Source organism: Solea solea, chromosome 7 (genome assembly GCF_958295425.1).
Source record: "Solea solea chromosome 7, fSolSol10.1, whole genome shotgun sequence".
NCBI classification, from domain to species: Eukaryota; Metazoa; Chordata; class Actinopteri; order Pleuronectiformes; family Soleidae; genus Solea; species Solea solea.
In genome coordinates this window covers 9235964-9262170 of record NC_081140.1, presented here as the reverse complement: position 1 = coordinate 9262170, position 26207 = coordinate 9235964, and the positions used below count along the sequence as shown (strand labels likewise).

Below are 26207 nucleotides of genomic sequence, written 5' to 3'. Positions count from 1 at the left end.
CAATATTTGCTGCTGTATATACCAGTTTTGATTTTTCTCTCCTCTTCCTCGCCACACCTGTTTTTCTTAAGCACTGACTCTGAGGCAGTGGTGAGTCAGCAGTGACACCATATTGACTTATGGTGTTTGGAATGGGCTGTAAATCCTTAGTCAAGAGTTCCTAAGACTTGTTTTACTTTCTGTAACTTGCTGTCAGTCTATTATAGGGAAAGTTTTTTTAGGATTTGGTATTGGTGTTTACATGCTACAGTAAGGTTTGTGTTGATCCAAGTTTGTTCTATAGAATTGGTTTTTGGACATTCATCCTTTCACATATCCCATTTGGACTACATTTTTCAGAGCAGCTGAATGCTGCTTAATGATTTTAAAAAGTTATTTGAATATTTAAAAAATAGAGTTTGCAGCTCAACAATTTGATTTTGTTTGAGTTGGAGCCAGTTTGATTACATTTTGTTTTCCATGATTTCACTAAGAAGCACTAAAAAAGCATGGATGACTATTAGCATGCACTTTTCCTTAAACACTCGTACTCTTGAGCTTGTTGGATTCAGATTGATTTCTGTTGTTGCACTATCTGTGCCATGGGGGGCTGCGCCCAAAAAAAAAAAAAAAACGTCGACCGTGCAGAAAGTTAATGCGATGAGTCCAGGGCAGGCCAAGTCATGTCAGGCTAGAGAGGCATGCTGCTGAGTAAGCTGGGAAACAGGAGGAGAGGCCCAGTGTTTTAAGTCTCTGGCACCTAGGAAATCGAAGTTATTCTTCATAACTATCATTTATTTAATACAACTAGTGCAATGTTTGCCCTTTTTGACCAATATCCCTTGCATTTCTGATCCGAACAATGCCAAAGTTGGCACTGCACACGCTGTTAATAACTGATATCTTCTTTCTAAGACAAAGGAGCTACAACTTAAATGGCACATGCTATATTGCTGATGTTCTCCATCTAGCTTTAGCCAAAACCTAATTGTCATATTCAGGCTAATGCAGCAGTGTGAGTGGAAAAGTGAATCTCTGTATTAGATCTTCCATCTGTGAAATGACACTGAGACACAGTTTATTCGATGATGTGATCGATTAGAGAGACCTCAGTGCAGGGGATTTATTAACTGCACCATCCAGGCCCTCTAGGGCACGTCTCAGATCACATTCATCAGAGTCAGAGGGGAAGAGGAGGTTGTTCAGGTGAGAGGAAAAATGTCATCTCTCTTGAGCAAGGTCAGATAGCCTAGGTGTTTCCAGATAGTCCTTAAGGACCGTGGGGACCAATGCTGGTGCTTTGTCATCAATGAGCAGAGCTACCTTCCATTTGTTAGAGTTGTTGGACTAGAACAGCTGGAAAGAGTTTATTATTATCGGGGCATTTTCTCAATGTATATAATACATGTGCAACCCATTGTTGTTCGGATGGTGTATGGAGATTTTTTTCCCCCTCACACTTTTGAAAATGCCCTTTTTTGTCCAACAGTCATGTCATAAAACCCTGCACTGACATTAACTAATACATTTTTACACTATGGTTCCAAGTTGAGTCTGGTGGTCCAAGCTTAAAAGAAGCTTCAGGCAGCTTGTTTTATTTATGATTTGAATTTCCCAAACATGTGAGAATTATTAAGTCAACAGAGCAGAGTGAGAGCATAGGTGAACAGGACAGACAGGCTGTCATACCTGTGTCTTCTCTGTGTCACTGCATCTAATCCAGGAGATAATTATCTGATCCGTGGCAGGTCGGTGCAATCAAGGGTGCAGCTAAACTCTATACGTATGTAGACATACAGGTTGTTTTGGCAGCAGCTCACATATGTATTAGTTTTACTGCTTGACATTCTTTTGTCTTTTTTTTCTTTTTAAGAATCCTTATCACTGGGTTCAGGAGCAAAGAGCAACAGTCCAAACCACAAAAAAATATCAATCCATACATGTATAGATATAAGAACAGACACTCAGGGAAACTGGAGAAATCCCACTCTACACAGAAAGGCAACCGTACAAGATATGGTATTTATTTTACCAAATCAATTACCTTCCAGGGCCACACAGTGGAGCACATGGCTAGCACTAGTTTTTATGTCCGATTGAATTGCATTCGTTAATTATATAAGAAATCACCAATATTTTTACTTTAACAAGTAATTGACCATCCTAGGTGATGGTTCTTGGTGGATATCATTTTCTCCCTCATCCCTTGATCAAACTCCACTGATAACTGTCCAACAACTGGTGCAGCCTGAGTTGTCAGATCTGCTGTCATTTTTCTTCTCCTCTTTCCTTATTAGTCTACCTCTTTTCTAGCTTCAACCTCAGTCATTTATTTCACTTGACTCCAAGATAAAATTATTTTGTTAGCTCCCCTGGTGGAGTTGTCTCTGAGTTTTCTTTAGCAAGTTCATGACTGAGTCACGACAAATGTTAAAATATTAAAAGTAGACCGAGACAGGCACACCGTGCCTTAATCCTCCCGAGTATGCCCTAGCTGTGCGCTTCTGTCTGTCTGATTCTACAGATGAAGGCGCTCGGCAGTTTAATATTTTTCGTGGTTGGAAGGTTCATGACACACAGAGACGATAAATACCCGGCCTGCATGTGAAGTTATTAAAAGTAATTCCTTGTTAATGAGCAAAGTGTATTAGGGAATACACTCACTCAGGGTCAGCAGCCCAGTTGACACCATGTGCTCAAAGTAGAGGAGAACGAGCAAAGTTAATTGTTTAAAAAGTAAACCTGGAAGTGTCTGAAGATCCTCTGGAAATGTTTTGCAATAATATCTCTCTTTCTGATTCCATTTTGTGTGTGTGTGTACACAGTGGGAGTTGCTGTGGACTGTCATCCTCCTTTTCACCTTCTGCCTGCTGCTGGTGTGGTTCTACTTCTGGTGGGAGGCACATAATGACTACCATGAATACAACTGGTGAGTTTTCAACCAAACTGACAGCCTCATATGTGCCACCATATTGTTTAGGTTGTAAATGAATTCTCTCCATAATCGTAGGTTAAATAATTTCACAAATTTGGTTTAATCTGTCTGTCTTAATCTGAGCAGGCTCAGCAGAGACGGATTATACCTTTTTATAACAGAGTGATTGCTCAAATAAGATTTCCTATACGTACAGCTTTAAGCCCTGTGGCTTATTTATTTAAAATGCGTCTGAAACATTAAACTGTAAACCATTCTAAACCCATAACCCTATAACACCTGTTTTGAAACCATGCATATGTTTTCTTTTGTTTTTGTTTTCCTTGAGTCTATGTTTCTATAATGTGAATGTTTACTGTAGAGGTTATAGAGCAAAATGGCTCATGTTACATAATACACTGATGTTTCTTCACAGCTCCTTTCTTCCCCTCCCCCGCCTCCTGTTCACACACACCTCCACTTTCAATTTGACTCTTTATCACCACTGTTATCATCAAATTTCTTCTTTCCCTCTGTACTTTTTGTCTGTGCTGTTCCTCCTCCCCTTCATCTAATTTCTATTTTTTTTTTAGATACCAAAACAGTCCCTGCCCCCCCAGCACTGCCATTAGTATCACCAGCACTATCTCTCACTAGTGTGTTTTGTAAGGCTGCAGCGATTACTGAATTGAGAATTGACTACTAGATTAATTGTCAAATATTTTGATAATCCATTAATTGTCTTGAGTCTTTTATAATTACCACAAGCTCTGGTTGCTTTGGTCCATATACAGTAACAGAGAAATACTTAAAACTGAATCATTTTGGTTCATGGACAAACCACATCATCTTTTTGAGATTTGGGAAACACTGATCAATATTTTCTGAAATATTTGAGCCAATACAGATCTCTGGATCTGTATTGGTTCTTTTGGGCAGACATTTGTGAACAGGAACTGCACAAATGTCCTGCTTTTCTACCGGCTTTTTTGTGTGGGTCCCACAGATGATAGCAGAGATGACATCCCTGCCCTTTGTGTGCTCCAGAGATTTAGCAGCAGTCTGTCCTGGACCAGCTGCACTTTAAATATATTCACAAAGGGCTGAGAGCATCAGCTCTAGTGACCCTGCTGCAGCTCTGTGACACTCAAATTACTGATAAGGCTTTGAATGTAATTAGTGGTGGAGGCTGTAGATGCCATATCAATGCACACACACACACACACACACATGCACTTGTTTTTGCTCTGCAGCTGTAAACCTTGTGATATAGGCATCCACTTACTCTGGATGGATGTAATTTTAAACTATTTGAAATCATATGTAAAATTTTTAACATTAGAATGATTAGAATGATCACGGTAATCTGTACTCTTGTGATAAATATTCTGAAAATGTGTACTCTCCCTCTCTCACACACACACATACTCAAACACTGCATTGCATGTAATTGTTGAGGCCGTGTGCACACATAAAAACATATGTAAGGAGACGGTGACGTGAAAGTGACACAAACACGGAGGAGTTTCGAGTCGGTCGTGATTCACCTGCTGGAACATGTCATTAACCAGTTCACCAGCCGTTGCTGTTCATGTTTGTTGGGTTACAAAACTATGTGACTAGATAGAATCTGTTGACACGTACGGCAAACAGCAGCTCAACAATGTGTAGTGTTGTACTAACACTGAAGAGTTCAGTTTACCTTATTGACCGTCTCATTAACAATTTAGACACACCATGACATTTTCCCCATTCCACAGTCCCCACATCAGGCACCAGGCTAAAAATTAACTTACTGATTTTTCTCTCTGCATTCTCGACAATGAGGTAATACTCAAACAAGCAACCCTCCCCACTGCCCTCCAACATACACTGATTTAAAACAAATCAATGCTTCTTCTGCGAGACTGTTAAGTTTGTAAAAGTAACTGTGGATATTTAACACTGATCTGAATGCATGCATCAAATGGTTTCACTGATGAGTGAAATCTGAACTGATGATGCTCAACACAAGGAAGTAAGAGTAGGCTGGATATATTTTTGTTTTCTTCACTGTTCCCTTTTACATCCATTCATGAATAATACCATACATTAACTTTCTTTGGTCTGAATTCTGTCTCTATCTGCAGTCACTGATGCTTCTTTACAAAGATTTTGTTTTGTAGCCTCGTGTTAATCGTTCTTTCACCAGATCATGCATTACAGCACACTCATCAAGGTGTACAGTATAGAGGTGGCTTGATAGTGCTTTTTGTGTCCAATATGTCACAATGTTGAGAATGTACTGATTCCAATACTGTCTTTGTACTTATGAAGGAAGCCATAACTGCTCCTACAGGGTAACAGGCTACATTAGTTAAAATGTTGTTCCTTCGTTTTGTTTTCATTTATACAGTCTGTGCTGAGTGACGCATTCATTTGATATTTAATCTCTACGCATTGTATCTGATTTTATGTTTTTCTGTTTCCGATATCCAATCCAGTGATTTTGACCAGTATCGTATCAAAATATGGCTTGGTTTATTGCAATTAAAAATGACAGATAATCATTTTAAAAGCTAATTCATAAATCCACCACAGATGCACGGTTCTTGGAAGCCTTTACTTCAATGTGTTCACATTCTACTGTAAGTGAGAGCTTCCATGAAAACAAACATTATTCTCCGTCTTGTTCCTGCAGGTTTCTCTACAACCGCTCTGGGGAGTGGAGTGATGGCACGGTTCCTATCTTGGCAACCACCGCTGCTGGCTTCACCTATATTGCATTTTTAATGGTCTGTCCCACAAACACTCACTAAGGAGTGCTCACAGTAGATTTCTTGTTGAGGCAGCTTTTGAATTATCCGTTATGTGTTACCAAACAAAGAGAAGTCACGTGTTGATGCTGAGCAAACTGATGTCTGTGAAGCAGCAGGCTTGTTTTTGGAAGATTTTTTTCTCGCACATGTGTTTATTTAACTTTTTTTATTTCACCCTGTCTTTTTTTCAGGTTTTAGCACTTTGCCACATTGCACTTGGGCAACAGTTAAATTTGCACTGGCTCCATAAGGTAAAGTGCCCATCGTGTGAAAGTGTGTTATTGTGGGGGTTGAAAAATTGGGACACAGAAAAAAAGAGGCCAGCAAGATGCATCTTTCTCTGTGCATGTGTGCGTGTGCGTGTGCACGTGCGTGTGTTCAATGCCAGTCAGCTGAAGTTGTTGTTTGGATCTTGTTGTCCCAAGATGCTAATAAAAGCCCAGTAAGCAACCTGCTATCTGCAAAACAAATGCAAGCACTGAGCACTGTTGGAGGTGTAAAAGTGCCAGGAGCTAATCTGGGTTATTCTTTAGTGTTTGTGCATCTGTTTGAGCATGTACATGTGTCTATTTGAAGTGTCAGCCGCCTCTTAACTGCAATCTCTCCATCTCTATCCCTGCAGATAGGTGTGACTGCTGCTCTGATCACCACCGTTGCTGGGGTGATCTCTGTCAATCAAACATGGGGCCAAGAGTGGGACATCATTCCTATCTCCTTGCAGGTCAGCTGACAGAAACATGGGGAAGCCCCCACGTCACTGTTTAAAGAAATGTACCGAGACTAACAAGAAACTAATCAAGAGAGAGAGAACCATGGATGTGGTAATTGCTGAAATTGTTCAGCTATCAAAGGGTTTCACTTTCACAAAAAAAAACTCTTTTGATTATTTGTGTGGAGTCTTTTTTTTAGAACATCTAATAACCAGACGTGACCATTTTTAAGTGCACGAGATACAAGAATATGGCCACAGTTATGTGTAAGTAAGTCCACGACCCACTGATCAGAAGCTCTCACTATCCATTTTCTATTCTTTATGGAACAAGGTGTAATTTAACTCTCAATGTACCATTGTCCTGGTAACAATATCCAAAATGTTCTGGTAAGATTATGATCAGTGTGTCCCTATGAGTTTATTACACCAGCAAGAATGTGTGATTGAAGTGGATCACAATTTCACTGAAATCGATGCAATTAAAAATGGAGTGCCTCTGTAATTATAGCTCTTATTTCTGAGGTGTCACCATAGCAGTGTCTTAACCCCCGATAATATCTGTAATGTTATGCCACGCTGACTTCTCTCATTGTAATTCTCTTTCTTTCTTCGTTTGTTTATCTCTCTCCCTCTTCGTCCTCTTTTCTCTGGCTCACGTCTCTGTTCAGGCTACAGGTCCATTCCTGCACATAGGGGCTCTCGCTGCTGTAACAGCGCTGTCGTGGATTTTGGCCGGACAGGTCGCCCGCTCAGAAAAAACAAGTATGTTTACCTTTTACTGGCACAATATGAGAGTTTCTGTTACATGACACGCCGGGAAGAGTATTGAATGATTAACTCCATGAAAACAGAGGCCAGGACCTCCACCCAGGGTGTTGGAGATAATGGACATTCTTACTTTATGTGATACTTTCCTACCTGAACACCTTGGATAGTTTGTTTCTAAAGAGCAGTGCTCTGTTTGAGGTTTGGCAGTGTTGAGTGTGTGTTCTTACTCAGGTGCTATAGAGCAAATGGGAATGCAGTTGACATTTAGTGTAATTTATGCCAGTTTTGTGAACACACTGAAATTATTGTCACATGAATGTGTCGGGTGTATCAGGTCTGGCAACTACTTGCTCACAGTAAAATCTTCGAACAACAAACGTATATGAAGCTCTTTCAAGGAATTTCCCTTTCCTCTCCTTTAGACGTTAAAAACTCATACATGTCTTTTTTTGGTTCTGACGCGTTCAGAGATTTAGATCAGGTGGAAAGATTTAGCCCTGATTCCTTCCTCCATAGCATCTATGCAGTAATGCAGAGCGGAGTCTGAATATCAAGTGAGTGTGTGAGCGCACATGCTCCCGTGTGTAACAAGAGTTGACTACTCAGCCCCGCCTCACAGCTGACCTTGAAACGGTTGCATTCCTCTGTGTCCTTAATGTTGCCTTCATCGTTTACTGACACCGAGGTGGATGCAGGCCGCAATGTATCTCTGCGTGTCTGTTTACCTCTCTTAGGTCTCTGATGTCACTGCCTTGACCATTTTGTGTAGGTATAAACAGTGCTGAGCATCACTGAGAGTCACAGTGGCTGCAACATACAACCCAGTGCCCTATGTGTCATCCATTCTGTCTGCCTGAAACTGTCATTTCCACATTGTTGGTCTTGTTAGAGCTAGAATTTATGTCCATGCTGAGGGTGCTTCCTAGTTTAGATTTATGTTAATTAATGATTCAGATGAGTAAGTGAGCAGTAAAGCATGGTGATTGTTTCCCCTGTTTTCACTCTTCATGCTAAGCTCTTTTTTTTTTTTTTACCACGTGGCATTGATTTTCTAATCTAAACTGTCTTGTCCCAGTTTTCCAGGTGGTTGTCATGCTGCTGTACCTCAGTGTGTTATTGGGACTCTATGCACTGCCCCTCTACATCACATCCCCCTGTATCATGGAACCAAGCAACCTCAGACCCCGTCCGGATGTTATTGGCCACCAGGGAGCCCCCATGGTGAGTCCGCTGACCTCATGTGATCAGAATCAATGAAGTGACTCCATTTGAATTATATTACATGTGTTTTTATGTTATTGCACAGTTTAACCTCAACTATATTGAAGATACTGATCTTCTCAGAAAAATGAACATCTAACCCAGAGTGTCTTGGGGCATTTGATTCTGATCTCGAGAAGGCAGCAGGAAAACAATGCCCTTTTTATAGCTATTTGTCCACCGTGTTTTTTCTGTGCTTCTCTGCTCTTCCCATGGCTATTCTGGTCTGTTAATGACCCTGTGGTCCCACAACTGAAAATAGTCCACAAACATTGGCCAGTCACCGCCTGGGGCTTTCACTGCTGTGTCTATGACAGAATTATTGATTTCCTGCTGTATATTGTGTATTTCTGGCTGGCAAATATGAAGACGTGCAGTGACGACTGTAAATTTGCAGCTTGATGTATTGAAAACAAAAAAGAAATCTTGATTTATAACTATTTTCAGTTACACCACCTCTCAGAGATTAGATTTTAAGCCCCAACATAATATTTAAAAGCATCTTTTTGTTAAGTTTGCATTCGAAGGCTGCATTAGTCGGGTTTATGTCAACCAAACCACATTTCCCTTTTTGTAATATGTGCTTGGAGGATTTTTTTTTTTTTACTCTTTAACGTCACCTACAGGAGGATTTATGAGCTTGGCAGAAAAAACTGCTGATGTGTTAAGAAACACATGGAAGAAAAGGGAAGGTGGATTCCTCATTTTCAAAAACATACCTTGCTTTTTGTAAAGAGCATGAACAGTGGAAGCTAATCTAAGGAGAAGCTCTGTGAGGATTGAAAAAAAAAATCAGATGACAGAATTGGGTTTCTCAGAAGGTCTGTATATTGATTATAGCATCATTCCCAGTTATTAGCTTTACTCATATGGTCTCATGGTATGATGTATTTTTAGTAAGTGTCGTTTAACCTATCGACTTGGTATAGGTGATAACCTTGACTGGAAAAGTTAAAGATGGTGCTGCCCCTTTTCATTGCCTTGTGTCGTTTACATACATTTGCAATGTAGCACATTATTTGTTTTTTTTTACTTGGAGGAAAATAACCAATTGGCAAATATTGTTAAACACAGAGTTTAATATTATCACCTCACCTCACCATGTCACCTTTTGTCTGTCAAGTTTTCCTCAGTGGTAGGACTTCCAGTAAAGTTACCTCTCAGGTTATTGTTATTGGAATATTTTCATCAGTTCATGATTGTGTTTGTTTGTGTGTGTCCAGCTTGCTCCAGAGAACACACTTTGGTCCTTTCAGCGAGCTCTTCAGATGAACGTCACTGGGTTAGAGGTTGATGTTGCCATCAGGTACATACTCGCAAATACACACACTCAAACACACAGCCATTCTTCTTCGGAGACTGCATTGACTTCCATTCATTTGGACAGCCTAAACTAAGCATTGTCACTAACCCTTACCATGACCAGTAATTGCTTCACTCTAACCGTCACCTAACCACAATTCAAATCTTAGCCCTGAACTTCTCCTCAGAAATTAGATTCTGCTTCATTAGGACCAAGTTTTGGTCAAATACAAGTGTACACATGGTGTGTTCACTACAGAACAAATGCTAACAATTGTTTGATTTTGCTTCACTGTAGCAGTCACAAGACAGTTGGAATGAATAGGCTAAAGTGTTGCATCAGCTGTGCATTTGTATACGTCAGTCTATCGGCAGCCAGTCGACAGAGGCGCAACATCATCAACATAATGGGAGGTGACAGGCTGAGCCCAGTGACACACACACAGAAAGAAAGGAAGAGGGGAGAGTGCGTGCTGTAGTGGTCATGCTATATGAGTTATACATGTCCACTCATGCATGTGCAGTGATGCAGGATGAGTTACTGTGAAGCATCAGGGAGTTTTGCTCAGTTGGATTTGGATGTGTTTATAGGCCTTTATTTACCAGTGTAGTTTTAGATTGTTGTCACTTAAGTCTGACTTTACAGCTTGAGACCTGGTTAAAATGGAAAAGTGTGTGTGCGCATGTGTGACTGAGTTCCCTGTACAGTCCTGTGGGTGCGTGACTGGTGCTGGGTGCTGACAGGTGAGATCCTGACTGTGCCGAGTAATTAGACTTGCTGACAACAAGGGAAACTACACACAAACACACAAATGCACACGCATGTTAAATTTGCATTGATGACTATTTTGGGGACACAACCACTAAGGATTTGATTTGAAAATAAATGTTTTCTCTCATGGTTTTGCCAATATGGTCCGATGTGAACTCAAACTTTAGAACTAATTTGGTATGGTCTTCCATCGTCTAAAATACTAGGACAAGCTACTTCCGTGTCTCCTCCTTATCTCCTTTCTATTTTGCCCTTGTCCAGAGTAAACTCAAACATGTGCTACAGATAACGTGGCCTTCAGGTGAAACCTGTGAGTCCTTTTTGAACGTAAATGGACGACCATTTTGAATCACTTTCAATAGAAGTTGGGTGATTCTGTATTTTTTGTCAGTTGGGTTTCTGGAGATGAATACTGCTGCCCCAGAAATAAACACTTTTTTTATCATTATTTAGACACAGAGAGGATCACTGTTCCTTTATTAAAGTGCTTGTGTCCATTATCATTATTTAAATTTGAACAGAAGGTTTTTTTTTTGTTATTCATGTCTGTCATCATTTCTTGTCATCTCACTTTTTTTCCCCCTTCTAACTTTTAAAACTCCACACGTGTCTGTGATCACTAGTGTGGATGGAGTGCCTTTCCTGATGCACGACCGCACCCTGCAGCGGACCACAGACGTGGAGAAGGTTTTCCCAGACCGGCAGATGGATGAAGCCTCGCTCTTTAACTGGACAGATCTGCAGCAGCTCAATGCAGGACAGTGGTTCCTCAAGGTATTTTTCAGTTGCTAATGACGACTACATGTGGGTATTATTTTGTGACTATGTCAGCAATGATTTGTGATAAAGGTCATTTAGACCTATTTGTCAAAGCCCATGGTGCTTCATGATGTCCTATGGTTTCATGTAAACACTAGGCTTCATTAATGTTCCTCTCATGTGTGCATAGTGGATTAGAGCCAAGCAATGCTTTAGAATAAGTCTGAAATTAAACTGGCAAAACAAGTGTGTTTACATCCTGCTTGCCCTGGTAACCTGTTATTCTTACCTGCCTCAGTCCCTATAGCACTTCACCAAAATGACCCTGCTGCATCACTGCAATTCCACTTAGCTGTTACCCTCATCTGCTTTTTCTTCTTATTCTGTTGTCAAGGAAGAGAGTCTGCATACATTTGCTGTGCTCCACAATTGTTCTCTGTATTCTGTACAAAAGGTTTAGTGGGAAACATCTCTGTCTCAGATAGATAGATAGATAGATAGATAGATAGATAGATAGATAGATAGATAGATGAGTTTTATATGCATTTGTGAAATATGGTCTGGATGTTTTTATGAGATCAGAATGCTATGCAAAGACGCTCCTCTCTTCTCCCTCTGCTGTGTCACTATTTGTTTGAATCTACAATTATATTCTTCACTCTCCTCCTCAGTCTGTTTACAATGCATGGACACACTTTGTGGCTTGGATATTGCACTCCAAGAAAAGCCATATTACTTGTGTATAGTGACTGTAATTGACTTTTTATTTGCCAGTGTATACCACCTCTTATTTCCTGTATGATTAAGTGTGCTTAAAATGACAAATGTATCATGGCTGACCTAAATCAGAAGTGCCTGATCATCTTCTCCTGTGTGCTCTGACATGGAGTGAGGAGGCACTGAAGCGAGAAAGAATGTGAAGGGGTAAAAAAAGGAAAACATTCCTCTATTTTTATTTCCTGTAGGCGTTGTCCAAACAGGCTGCATAACATTTGTGTAGATGGTTTTGTTCAAAACAACCGTGATTATGAATGCATGTATTTTTACATGTTTGCAAAAAAGACTGTAATTTCTAGCAGTGGGAGTTTTTTTGTTAATTGTATTGTGAACTGTGTTGGCTGCATGTTTCACATCCTGGTATAGCTCTGTCCTGTCCTTCTGTTTCAGGACGACCCCTTCTGGACAGTGAACACACTGACCCTGCATGAGAAGGCTCTGATTGCCAACCAGAGTGTGTGCAGCCTGGAGCATCTCCTAAGGTTGTCCTCCTATCATAACACCACTGTGGTTTTCAGGCTCAGGAGACCTCCCCCAGATCATCCCTGTTACCACAGCTGGATCAATGAAACACTACATGCTGTGCAGCAATCTGGGGTTCCTCACAGCCTGGTAGGTGAACAGGAAATGAACACCGAGCCGCATCACACTCAGCCCCCTCCACAGCATGATGTTTGGCAATGAACTCTCGACATACTGTATGTCATGTGTATAAGATGGTTCATAATGTTAGCTCATTTGTTATTTAGCTTCCTTCTTACAGGGTGTAATAATAATAAAAATAATAATAGTAATAAACTTTATTTGTAAAGCACCTTTCATACAAGGATTGCATCTCAAAGTGCTTCACAATAAAAGCAAATATAATAAAACGCAACACGGGAAAATAGATATTAAAAATATCTAGTGAGCTGGCTTCTGTGATATCTAATAATGTGTTCCAAAGTTTAGGGGCGTAAGTAACACATCCCCAATTTTCTTTCACACCACAGTGGTTTTCACAGTGGGGTTTTTTATATATATATATATATATGTATATATATATATATATATATATATGTGTATATATATATATATATATATATATATATATATATATATATATATATATACATATACATATACATATATATACATATACATATACATATATATATATATATATATATATATATATATATATATATATATATAAAATAACTCGTATAACTTATTCCAATTTTTTTTTTTGGTAATGTTACTTTTACGACGGACTGTAACACATTAGCATAAATTCCCAGCACACATCACATCTGCCAGTGGAGCTGAAATTGTTAGAGAAACAAAAAAATAAGGCAGTTAATGTCCTTGTCTTGGTTGTGTGCCGCTGCAGATATGAGGCGCCGATGGCTTTGGTCACAGATAGAGGCAGAATGTGTCATTCACGTCTGTGAGAAACGATGTCGGCGACATTTTCTCACATCTAACCGAGTAGTTTATTTTAATTGAACTGTTTCTTTGATGGGTGATATCCTCTAGATTCTCAGATAAAGAAACATTTTGTGTGTGTTATTTAATTAACAACGGTGACACTGAACAATAAAGCCGACAGCTTTATAACACAAAATCATTTATTGTGCTATGTGCAGGTGATGTGGACTCCAGATGAGCACAGAGCTCAGGTGAAGCAGCTGGCACCTGATCTCATTCAGACCTCAGTGGAGAAACTGAGTCCTCAAAGTCTGAATGGGTCAGGCATCAGCACGCTGCTGCTCAGGTACAACCAGGCCAGCACAGAGGAAATCAGGTGGGGAACACTTGGATTTTAAGTTTTGGTTTATGGTTCTTTATGTTTTTGGGGGGAGATTGTCTTTTTTTTTTTAATGTGTGTGATTGATTTCAGCGAGTTCTCAGAGATCCACATCAACCTCACCCTCTACACTGTCAACGAGCCCTGGCTGTTCTCGGTGCTGTGGTGCAGTGGGGTGTCATCGGTCTCATCAGAAGCCCCACATATCCTCAAAAAGGTGCCTTATCCCATCTGGCTTATGGTAAGAACCACCCCTATGTTGCTTTTGCTTTGTTTCCGATGCTGTGTGATTATATCTCTCTAAGTGACAGCAAAAGTGACCTCACAGGACACATTTAATTTGTTTTATTAAGACCATTAACAACACATTGTCCTAAATACACTTATTATGAACCTGTATAGACACTGTTGCATTAAATGTATGATTCTGAGTGTCAAATGTAAACACTTGCACTAGTTCCACAGTAAGCTCATGGTCTTCTCTCCCTCAACTGGCCCTCATCTGCCTGACTAAACCTGATTTTACAGGATGGTAGCAATGAGGGATCGTTCTTTCCACTGAACACACAGTTTTTGTACCATCACTGAATGACACTCACTTGAAGAACCAGCAGTCGAATCGCTCATGGTTTCCTAGTTTAGTAGTAAAGTGAAACCTCTTGAAATGTGTGGCACCCACACTAATGTGCCTATGTGGCTTCGTTTTCACCTGCTCCGTCAGTGCAGCATGTCAGGGTATGAATGAGTTACATGGGCCATATTTTCTTCCTTTACTTTGGCTGAATAATTAATGCACATTAATGAATGTCATTGCATTTGTGCACAAGTCTGATTGTAAGTTTATTTGCAGGAATTATCGTTTCAAAATGTTCAAAAATGTTGCAGGAGACTTTGTTGTTGTCATATACTGCCATCTAGTGGCAGCTCCTGTCAGAAGGTAAAACTATAATTCTGATATGGGACGCACTGTGTGTGTGTGTGTGTGTGTGTGTGTGTGTGTGTGTGTGTGTGTGTGTGTGTGTGTGTGTGTGTGTGTGTGTGTGTGTGTGTGTGTGTGTGTGTGTGTGTGTGTGTGTGTGTGTGTGTGTGTGTGTGTGTGTGTGTGTGTGTGTGTGTGTGTGTGTGTTTGTCTCTCGCTCTCTCCAGAGACCACAGGAATACTCCCTGATGTGGGTGTCTGCAGACGTCATCTCCTTCGCTGTGGTCATTGGAATATTCATTTTCCAGAAGTAAGTGCAGACACATGCTGATGTAACTGCAGCAAGTTATTGTGCACGAGTTGATGTTTCTCCATTTTCTACTGATGAGTTGGAAAAAATGGTGTGTGTTTGTGTCCTATTGTGCGCTTACACGTCAAAACACACACACTAATTACAGCAAACTTCTCTCTCTCTCTCAGGTGCACATGAAAAATAACACCTGAAATAAAATGTACTTTTCCCCTTGTGTTTGAAGGTTTTTGTAAAAGTTTGATTTTGGTTTTTTTAATGATGACCTTCACACACAGTTACCCATTTTTCTATAAACAGTCATGATGCATTGTGTCACACACCAACTTGCCACATCTTCCAGTCTTTCTGTTCCTCTGGACACTTGGACAGTGTGATGTCCCTCTGTCCCTCGGGGGCAGTGATTTATATAATGATGCATTGCAGGTTTACTCTGCTCATTCCAGACTTACAGTAGCTTCTTCTGCTGAGACTGACCTCTCTTCTCCCCCACCTCCTTTTGTCCTTTTTTTGTCTTTCCGTCCTCTCGTTCCTCGGCCTCTCTCCCTCTGCTCTTCTCCTCTGCTGCATTCTGGCATCCTCTCTCAGCTATCACATGATCAGGTAACTGGGTCACCTCTTTTGACCCAAAGTCTTCTACCTTTTCATCCTCTTTTCACTCTCTTTACCTATCGTTGTTTAGTTTGAGGCATTCACTGCCTTATTTTTCATTCTTTATTGTCACTCTCGTTACAATGACATCAATCTCCATCTGAGTTTTCTCTTCACTTTCTTCTGCAGTCTTTACTTAATATGTTCTTTCACTCCTTTAGTATCTCACTTAAGTACTGCTGCCACTTTCCTCTTGAGGGACAAGCTCTCGTCTTAATCCCCGTGGACTGAATTAAATGAAATGATTTCACCCACACAGCACAAAACGTGCACACTGAGATTTTCAATTTATTATTTCTATTAAAGCGAAAAGACTTAATGTCCAAAATGAACTACGGATGTGATTTAATCAGGAGAAGTGCATCAGGGGCGGCTTTTATTGACGCTGATGAACTAAAGCCCTTCCCACGTGTTTACATTCCAGTTTCTGAATGCGTCTGTGTGACTAATGTTTATTGTGACTAATGCTCATGAGTTAAATTAATTAAAACAGAGGCCGTTCATTTAACTGCAGACATCATTTTCACATCCAGGAAATGATCGTGTTACACTCATCTGAGGGAGGTAGGGCGTTATTATTTATGCAGCTGAACAATGTGGATTAACTGGATACTGTCGTAACATTTTCATGTTCTTTCCTTAATGTTCAGACATTACATCTTAATCTTAGCTCTATCTTACCTTATGAGTAATTTAAAAGCAAACGCTGTATATTTTTTTTTTTAAAAAAGGGAGCCTAGATTTGCACTAAATACATTTGCTAACTACTGCTCCTTTATTATTTCACTTACATGATATTGCGCGTGTGTAGCATTACAACACAAAGCTAGTTATATAGTACATGACCACACCAACAGTCAAATGTGCCAGTATATTAAACCCAGGTTATACACAAGCTCCCGGAAATGAACAGAATGGGCAAAGATGTCGTGCAGAGATTACAAAATAAGAAAGCAAGCCGTTCCATGACACAGCCTCTTTTATGCTAATGATACTATGAAAGACCTCTCCCTCAGAATCCACTTACTCAGTTTAATAGAATAAAACAGTTTGGTTTGGTAGCATTTATTGATGTCCTCATTGTCTGGAGGTGATCTCTGAAGTATCACGTGACCCTGCAGGTATCGGATGAGCGGCATGCGCAGCTACAACCCTGAGCAGATCATGCTGAGTGCCACCGTCAGGAGGCCCAGTCGAGACATGAGCGTCATGAAGGAGAAACTCATCTTCTCAGGTAAAGCCCTCACACGGAGACGCCTGTACTCGTGAACCAGGCGTTGATGTCCTGTCGTGTGACTGTGTTGTTTTTGTGTGGTCTCCTCAGCTCCGAAGCCGTTGGCTCTGTTTCTACTGAACGTTTTAAATTGACTGATTTTTGCCAAAAAACGATCTTGCCATACTAAAGTTAAAGAAAAATAAATAAATAAGGAGCTGGCGTTTTTGAGTCTCAGGAGACCCACTAGCATGTTGCTGCATCCCAGCATGCATCTGTCTGAGTATCTGTGAATGTTCTTCCTCCTCTTCCTCTCTTCCCTGTTGAAGGTCAGACCCAGTAGCTTCCTGCCTCCTCCATCATTCGTGTGTGATGTGCACCACCTCCTGTTCATCCTACCTCCTCCTCCTCCACCAGCAGTGACTTCTTCCTTTAGTTCCATGCATCCATTACATCCCCTCGTTACCTGCAACCTCTCTGCCTACTTTTACCCTTCATTCCTTCATCCATGCATCCGTCGCTTCACGCAACAAATCTCCCCGACATTCTTCCCAGTGGAGACCACATTGTGTTTAGGGGAGTTTATAGACGCTCCGGTCTGTCTAGACTGCCTGTAGGGCTGCGGGTGAAAGGTAAGTCACGTTGGTGTCTGCTAATTGGTGCTCGTCACTTCCTGTTTTTGAATTCAGTTTGCTGTGTTTCACTACTATTCCTTTTTATTCTTTTTTTTACTGATTGACCAAGAGTGTGAGGCTCAGTCCCAATGTCCACTCACACGCTCAAATGTGACTCGCAGACTCCCAGGTGTGTGAAGGCCACTTTCCATTAATCTGAATTACCAGCAGTCTATATGGCGTCAACATAGTCCCGCCTGGCCTCTGCTCGACTCTCCGTGGTTTGGTTAGTTTTCCATTACAATATACAGTAGCACCTCGTTAACGTGGGCGGAGTCATCACAGCACGGCTGCATGAAACTCTTGTGACTTTGTTTTATACGCGACACACAAACTAGTGACTTGTAAAGCAGTTATTTTTATTGTATTGAATCATTAGAATCAGTTAATTAAAAGGATTTGTTGTACAGTACTTCCTCCATGACCGGAGAAAACACTCCGTCTGAAATACAGCAGCACAGGGCTTGTGATGCAGCTTGTCGCTTGTGATTGCAGGCGTTCAGCAGTGCTGTCGCTGAACTCTTCTGTTAAATATTGAGATTTTAGACATTTCCTTCCTAAGTGTTGACGATTTACCCACGTTTTCAGGATTGCTACGTTTTTTTTTTTTTACTGATCTACAGTTTGGCATTGTTCAGTTTAAATCTTGTGCCTCTTCCTGTGACGGCACTCTGACCAGTCAGTGCACAGTGCACTTGGAACCTCGCCAGAGCAGGAACTAAAACAAAGTACCAGGTACCAGGTAATAACTAATAAATATGCTAATAACAAAGCAAAATTGCCGCGGCGAGGCGAGGCAAGTAATGCTACTGGGAAAACGCCTTAGTCTATAAACAACGAAACCACAGACATGCAAGGAGCCGCCAACCCTGATGAGGACATGGCAAGAAAAAAAAGTTTTCATGTAATCAGAGCAAGATCAGAACGTGTTTTTGGATTCATATGCAGTTGCGAACTCATTCAATTAAGCCACCCTTTTTTTTCAGTAATATTGCACAAAATGGGTCATCCTACTCCTATTTATATCATTTTAAGCCTGCACTACCTCTCACACCAAGGCTTTTTCATAAGAGTCTATGAGGGTTTAAGGGGACAGTGGGGACTGGACCTCAGAGTATTTATGCAAACTGCTCTTAGAAACTGTTTTATCATGTACTGACGTGTTTTTTTTTTCATCTGTGGCGTCTTCCAGAGGTGGGGAATGGAGATGGCAGTGCCGAGGAGCTGTATGAGGACAATGGTTATGAATACTACACCAATCAGGGCATTTGCCAGTGATTCTAACAGAGCCTGGGGGATTCTGCTGCAGTGAGACCAAGACAGCAACAGTCTGCATTCAGATCATTCCTATTTTAGCCAGTGTAACGTCTCCCTCCTCCTCCTCCTCCTCCTCCTCCTCCTCCTCCTCCTGTCCTGCTGATTAATGATCGACTGCTACAGAAAACCCAGTGGATTCATGTACATTCTGTAAATAGGTTTTTTTTGCTTGTCCGACTACACAGTTTTTATAAAGACAATTAGCCAAATCTGTGGCCTCCTCCTGTTATAACTAAATGTGCAAGATCCCCCCCCCCCCCCCCCCCCCCCAAGTTACCAAAGCCTGCTTCTCAAACATGAATCTGCAGATTAGCAACGTATGACTGTGAAAGTAAATTATAATTTTTAGCAGATGGCGTTTCTTTTGAAACAAGGCTTTTTTACGATCTTTTATTGCAGCATGGGACAAAAAAAAACCTCGGCAAATAATAGTACTTGCATCAATATTTATATTTAAAGAGAAATACAAAAAAAATGAACACAAACAAGCTGTTTACTGCCTTCTTCTAGTCGTATGTCAGGTTGTCTTGACGGAGGTTGAATAAATCCCTCATGCAGCCGTTTCCCGAAACGTAACAACGCTATGGATGCTCCATCATTCAAGCCCAACGTGGCCCAGAACCAATTGTTCTGTCAAAGTTAAGCCCTCACCAAACACTACAGATACCTGTGTTCCAGTGTGAAGGTGAGGCGTCAACAAATCCGCTGACACTTGTTGTAGTCGGTCCACACACTGTATTTAAAAAGGGTATTTTAAAAGAAAGTAGACTCAGTCGTAATTTAAATCCCGTGCCCTTTTTAAAATCATTTCCGAATACTTAAGATTGATTGTAAATCGTATTTGTAATTGTAAAAAAAAGTTTAAAAGCTAGTTATTTATTTATTTTGAATGACCTCATGGCCCCCCCTACAGTATCTTCATTGCCCACTAGGGGGTTGCGGCGGTCCACACTTTTGTAATTACTGCCCTGTTGCATGTTACAGTAATGATCATATCAGATGACTTGTCGTGTGAGCTGTGCTCCCAATGTATTAAAATGTTGAACTGGTGAAACTGGTTTGAGGTAGAGCTTTATGCTGTTTAAAGTGAGCGTGTTATGATGGTTAAATCTCTTTTAAAGGTGTGTATGGTGTATTGTGTATTGTGTGGATCCTGGCTGGATTATTTTTTTTTTTTTTTTTTTAACCTGTGTGTGCTGCTGCTGTGGTGTTATTGTACATAAAGGGTGAGCCAATGCGACAAACACTCCAGCCAACTAAGCGTTACATTTGTAAAATGATACCAGTTCAGTTGTCACAATAGCAATAGCTTGGACATGAGAGAAGATATTCCACTTCCTGCACAGCCTGCAGAGTGCGGTTAGGTCTGTGGTGTTGTTGTACAAACACAGTTCATCTCACTCTTATTAGACCTAAATGCTGTATTTGTTAATGAAGTGGGTGGCGATTAAAATGTGAACATAAAGCTTGAAGCTAACTGAAGGGCGTCTCTACTACAGGTTTCACAGCAGGCCGCACAGACGTGTGTTGCCTCTTGTTTTATTTCTTTACCGTGCCTCAGAATGAAACATTAAAACATCTTCAAATATGGTTATGTTTTCTTTTATTTATTTCTCTCTTTATTGAGCGTGCTAGTGATCATATTATCTAACATAAATGTGGCTATAGAAGTGGCTTTATTTGGTGTGTATAGTGGTTATTTGGAGTCAGTCTGGCAGGATGTATTATTGTGTATTTAAAAGATGTTAAGATGATTTGCATGTGAAATAGGTCTACGTCTGTCTGTGCTGGGGATCACACAGCCAGTCCCAACATAATTGAAACAGAAACTATATTTGTGTGGCAAGTTGTGTTGATGCGTGTTATGAGAATGTGAAGTCGTGTGTGTGTGTGTGTGTGTGTGTGGCACAGCTGACCAACATAATATACGCCACAGCAGAGTTGAGAGGTTGGGAAATGCAGTTTTAATTGGTCATTGCAACTTGCATATTTATAGCAATTAGACTCTGATAACGAATAAAACTTGTGATACAAAAATAGATCAGTCTCACAATTTCTCAATTATCATGATTATTATGTGGTCTCCTTATTTCCACGGGGATTGAAACTACTTGAAGCGACGTCGCCTTGCACCAAGGTCGGTTACAACATGACTTCATTTGTAAAAAGAAATTAAGACAAAGTTTTTAAAGGAATGTGGTCAAGATTTGGATGGACTGATGGTACTTCAGAGATACAATTTTACATTTAAAAAAAAAAGATGCTCATCTTTTGAACAGAAATGGAAATCAGCCTTGATGGTGGATGCACAATAACCAGCCTAAAAAAGTGCAGGAGAAACGTAATGTTTTTCACACTGAAATATTGTCCATATTTTGGCACCGTAACACAACTCTTAACGTCAAATACACAAGGCACCAGTAAGCAACACTTTGGTCCTTCTGTGGGACGACCCGAGTCCCCCTTCTCTCACTGCTTGTCCAAACTCCATTTAAATGAAGCAGGAACACGAGAAGGTGGGCAAGAAGTGGAAGTCCTCAAAAGTGCAGCACTGACTACATCTTTCCTTATCTCTCAGAGATCATTAATCTGATCTGCTCACAGATTGACAGTACAGTAAACATTAAGGCCGTTGCCAAAATGCATCCTTCACATGTCATAGGGAACTCACTTCACGAGGTAAGACGTCTATAATGTGGCAAAATGTGTAATAAATTATTTGTGTTAAGCGTGAATTCCAGCAAAACGTTAAACGTGAAGAATCTGGACAAGGGCCTTTGTGTCCGAACCACTGACATGCAGCGATTCACTTATTGTAGCAGCTTTCTAAAAAGGCACAAGAAGCCTTTGATGGGAAGACAAGAAAGCTTCTGCATTCATACACACACACACACACACACACAGCCATACTGTTACAGACAATAAATAAATAAATAGCTGAAGATGTACTGACAGGTGTTAAATGAGTGGATGGTCCCTGAATTAAATGCCATGACGCGCTGAAGATGATTTCATTAGTAGATACATAACAGAGAAGTGTCTTGGTGGCATTTTACCAGAATCTCACTGTTCTTCCTTCTGCACATCTGACAGGAATCTTGGTGTGTCTCAGTACATGAATGGAATTTTGTTTGTTGTTGTCGTCGTTATTGCCAAATACAAAAACAAAGCAAAGCAACATGAGAATGTCTGCTATGCTTTCATTTAGGACGATCGACACATCAGCAGGAGTCACGTTACACAGTGATGAATCTCAGGTGAGTCCCTTCTACGTTAATAAATGAGGTTTTAGCTGAAGTTCGTTTTGCGCAGGTGTCTGTTGGGGATTTCCAAAGCACTGACTTGCAAAGGCCAGGAGCCGCCCATGATGCCGGCCTGAATGGCCACACCTGTGACCACAGCCAGGTCAGGGTCAACTGAAGTGTTGGGCTCCTTCCCAAAGTACTCGCTGATCAGCCTCCTGATCCGCGGGATCCTCGTGGACCCCCCGACCAGAACAATCTCATCCACTTCCTCCTTCTCCAGGTGGCCCTCAGCTAACACGGTCTTAACAGGGGTCAGAATTTTCTGGAAAAGGTCCTCGTTCAGCTCCTCAAACAGCTCGCGGCTAATTTCGGCCTTGAAGAGAACTGGAGTAGCAGTGCTGGGGTTTTCTGGCGACTCAGAGCTGCCGGCAGTGTGTAGGTGCAGCGGCACAGCGATGGTGGTGCTGGGTTGGAGGGTGAGGTTGAGCTTGGCGGCTTCCACAGCCTGTCGGAGATGGTGGATGTCCTCTTTGAGAGTGGGTGGGACGCCAAACTCCTGTCGGACTCGCTCTGTGGTATACTGGAGCAACCTCTGGCTGAAGTCTTGTCCTCCCAGCTTGTTATTTCCTGTATTACAAACAACTTCCACTTAATTATTATGTTCTGTTTTTCATGAGACTCATTGACTTGATTAAACCAAGATAAAGTTATGACTCAATATATATTTTTTTTTAATGATTTGAGTCTGTGCTCAAACCAAATAGGTTCCATGTTTACAAAACTGAAACAGATAATGGGACAGTTATATGAGTGGATGTGCATGAATACAGTGTAACACCTGATATAAGAGCATCTCATTGCTTCCATTTTATTTTAGAAATGTTATATTAATAACAATAATAACACTCACAACTCACTGCTGTTTTGAATTTGGATTGCACTTAATGTTTTAAGGTCACTTTAACTAGTGTCTTTATAAATCATGATGCCCTAAGGTGACACTTCTTTTTCAGACACCAGCGATGTCACATCACGTCACATCTTTGCACGAGTGGAAACGTGAAGCACTGACCTGCCATGGCTCTGGTGAGGAACATGCCTCCCTGTTTGTTAAGGAGAGACACATCCAGAGTTCCTCCCCCGAGATCCACCACCAGCACGTTGAAGACGTCCACCTTGTGCAGGCCATAGGCCATGGCAGCAGCCGTGGGCTCGTTGATCACACGCAGGATCTCCAGACCTGCACGACAGGAAAAAAGGTTTCAACTGAGGAGACTGAGGTTTTATCAGCACATACGACATCCTGAGAAAATGACTAAAGCACTGACCAGCCAGGTTGGCGGCCCTGACAGTGTAGTTCCTCTGCCTCTCGTCAAACTCTGCAGGCACAGAGATGACAGCTCTCTGGATGGACACACCCAGCTGACGCTCGGCCATCTTCCTCATCTTCAGCAGCAGCCTGGAGCCGATGAACTCTGGGCTCACAGTGAAGGTACGGTTGGAATCAGTAATCAGAAATTCTGCACTTCCGTTGTTGTTGATCACCTGTAGGAGGAGGCAGAGAAAGAGTGAAGGAGATTATTTTGTGGGACAATTCTGGTTTGGTGGGGGTGATGTTATTATTCTGCCTCTGTTTGGTCTTTGTGAACAGAAACTATGTCACACTATTTGCATGCTGTGTCCTTCATGCGAAAAAGGGCTATGACAAGCAATACTATTAGACTTCACTCAGGGACCATTTGTGTATATACACCAACAGTGCAGGGGTGGGCGGGGCTAGAAGCATTCATCCCATCAAACTGCTTGACAACTGTGTTTTTTGAGAAGCAGAATTCACTTCTGAAACTTTTGTGGGCATTTATTTGTGTTTCCAGTTAAGTTTTTACGCTGTCTTTCTGACGCCACAATGTTGCTGTTGCCTCCGTCTGTCTAGAGCTAAGATGAATCATTTACTGTGCGCAACAAGGGAATGTCAGCAGGCGACGCCAGATCTAAACAGTGCTACACTGAGAAACACAGAGAGAGTTGTGTGATGGTGACAGACTTGATCAGTATTGTGTGAACTGATTGGATTCAAGTTTAAATTTAAATTTGAACCTTTGTTATTTATTAGTAACAAACTACAGTTTTAAATACAGGTGCTTAACTAAGTGCACCAGCACCATCACGTGAACATGCACGGTTGCTAAATGCATCAGCATAAATTTGAAACAGCTTGAGCTGGGGACACACTACAGTACACAACTTTCACGGTCGTTAAACACAGACTTGGAGTTCACACTTACTGACTGGTTTCAGCAGATTTGACTAACGGATGTCTGTGCCAACGAGCCACAACCACTGTCCACAACTGTAGTTGTGTGAAGGTTGTGGCAAAAGTGGTTACAAGAAGGTTCTGGGACTCGAAATAAGGTTGTGAGAAAGTAATGTTCTGGGAACCAAATGTGCAACCAAAAACTTTGAGAGGATGTTCCCACAACCAAGAGGTAAACCAAACATAGCTGGGTAGTGCCAAACTATGAATCATGGGTAAAATCAGGCTAAACAAATCTTGTAGTGTCTCCCCAGTTTAAGTCATTATGTCTAAAAGTGATTTTAAAATGAAGACTATATGAGTCGTGATTTTGATATGTTGTTATTTCGGTATCAGACATATCACACAGTGGTATCGAGCCCTGTGTGGTTACTTGTGACCTCAAGTTGACTGACCTTAAACGGGTAACGGGCACTCTCCTGCTCCATCACCTCCGGCTCAAATATCTTCCCGATAAACCTCTTGGCATCATAGATGGTATTCTGTGGGTTGATGTCGGCCATATCCACGGCCTCGTGCCCGGCCAGCACCGCGGTGCTGTTGAAGGAGACAGTGCTGGGGATGCTCTTCCTCCCATCTTCGTCTGTTATCACCTCCACCTCGCCGGTGCCTGGATGAAAGACGCCCACCGAGCAGAACGTGGTGCCCAGGTCCAGGCCGATCACTTTGGGTGTGGGGGGTGGCAAGTACTGCTGGCCCAGATAACCGGCCAGAAACAGAGCCAGGATCACCGAGCCTGTGGACCGGGGACAACACGTTCAGGTGGACCGAGCCACTTAGCTTATGTGTTAGCATACGGTTGAAAAAAGAACTATTTCCACTTACCAATCATAGACATTTCTCCGGACATCGTGACACACTGTTGGAGAGCCAAACGCCGCTTTAGGTTCACAATATGGTGTTAAAGTATTTTACAGTTAAGTGATGTCCGACTCCGACAGCTGGATGCTGCGAACCCGGAATCTTTCACGCTACCAGCAATTCACACGTCAACATTAAAGGACCCCGGTGTATTCTGGGTAATGTAGTTCACGGCTATGCGCCTTTGCTAGGAAAGCACATGTTTCGGACTACAGTTTCCATGACCGGTAGCTACATGCAACGTAAAGGGGAAGTTTCGTGACGTGTCCGTGTTCTCAGCCAACCAGACACACCAAAATAAAAGAAAATAAAAAATATTATAAATAAGCTAAACTAAACATAAATGAATATAAGAAAAAAATTTATAGTTAGAACACATTTTTATTTTTAATTATTATAATACAAATAAAAAAAATTACGTTTTAGTAAAAACATTTTTTATATGTAGTTAAATAGCAAACAATAAAAATAAAACAAGGGCAACAATTTCAGGGCACTGGAATCATGCAACCACAGAAAAGCCATTTTTACAGCTAAACTGAGCCGTTCACATTCATAAACAACAGACATAAATTCAGCTGCATATGTACCAAGCAACTTGTCTTTTCACTGGCTATAGTCATAAAAGGTGAAGATGATCTTGTGGGTGCGGTTTGTGCTTCTCTGTACTCTCTGATGTTCTGGGTATAGTTGTGTCATGATACTGCCTCTAAATTTAACATGTATGAATAAACGTTTCCTCTTAACAGGCATCACTGCTGCCAAAAAGATGCTCTCCTTATGTTGGAAACCCCCACACGTATCCACCAATAACCAATGGATCAACATATCTTTTGATATTATTATTTTGGAATTATCAGTAGAGAAAAGTGA

The 26207-nt window shown here is 41.2% G+C and overlaps 2 protein-coding genes across 5 annotated transcripts in view; one reads left to right on the top strand and one right to left on the bottom strand.

Annotated features, from left to right (window-relative positions):
- Window positions 1–20504, top strand: part of gdpd5b (glycerophosphodiester phosphodiesterase domain containing 5b) — a 44018-nt gene extending 23514 nt beyond the window's left edge. Inside the window, exons 3-18 of one of the 4 annotated variants that reach the window (XR_009240876.1) lie at window positions 2805–2908; window positions 5574–5667; window positions 5883–5942; window positions 6314–6412; window positions 7072–7165; window positions 8247–8392; window positions 9655–9737; window positions 11129–11279; window positions 12432–12653; window positions 13670–13827; window positions 13924–14071; window positions 14977–15059; window positions 15648–15662; window positions 16832–16944; window positions 17253–17555; window positions 18790–20504. Coding sequence is in view for 2 of the 4 variants with exons in the window: in XM_058633582.1 (XP_058489565.1) it covers window positions 2805–2908; window positions 5574–5667; window positions 5883–5942; window positions 6314–6412; window positions 7072–7165; window positions 8247–8392; window positions 9655–9737; window positions 11129–11279; window positions 12432–12653; window positions 13670–13827; window positions 13924–14071; window positions 14977–15059; window positions 15648–15662; window positions 16832–16944; window positions 18790–18875 (1656 nt within the window). In the remaining 2 variants the exon portion in view is untranslated. The remainder of the gene's footprint in view (window positions 1–2804; window positions 2909–5573; window positions 5668–5882; window positions 5943–6313; window positions 6413–7071; window positions 7166–8246; window positions 8393–9654; window positions 9738–11128; window positions 11280–12431; window positions 12654–13669; window positions 13828–13923; window positions 14072–14976; window positions 15060–15647; window positions 15663–16831; window positions 16945–17252; window positions 17556–18789) is intronic. The other 3 variants (XR_009240877.1, XM_058633582.1, XM_058633583.1) reach the window with 3 other exon arrangements.
- A 351-nt stretch (window positions 20505–20855) lies between these two features.
- Window positions 20856–25640, bottom strand: hspa13 (heat shock protein 70 family, member 13). Its single transcript, XM_058633584.1, has 5 exons — window positions 25299–25640; window positions 24869–25209; window positions 23488–23704; window positions 23232–23399; window positions 20856–22786 (listed from the first exon to the last, which is right to left on the bottom strand). Exons 1-5 carry the CDS (start codon window positions 25321–25323, stop codon window positions 22203–22205), a joined length of 1335 nt encoding a protein of 444 aa, XP_058489567.1. The 5' UTR covers window positions 25324–25640; the 3' UTR covers window positions 20856–22202.
- Window positions 25641–26207: the final 567 nt, after the last annotated feature.

What these genes read in the sequence shown, in the direction of transcription:
- hspa13 (XM_058633584.1), bottom strand. Translation starts at nt 25,323, where the DNA reads ATGTCCGGAGAAATGTCTATGATTG. An exon ending in CGGAGAAATGTCTATGATTG is followed by an intron (nt 25,210 to 25,298) that starts GTAAGTGGAAAT and finishes CCCGGTCCACAG; the next exon opens with GCTCGGTGATCCTGGCTCTG. An exon ending in GTGCCCGTTACCCGTTTAAG is followed by an intron (nt 23,705 to 24,868) that starts GTCAGTCAACTT and finishes CTCCTCCTACAG; the next exon opens with GTGATCAACAACAACGGAAG.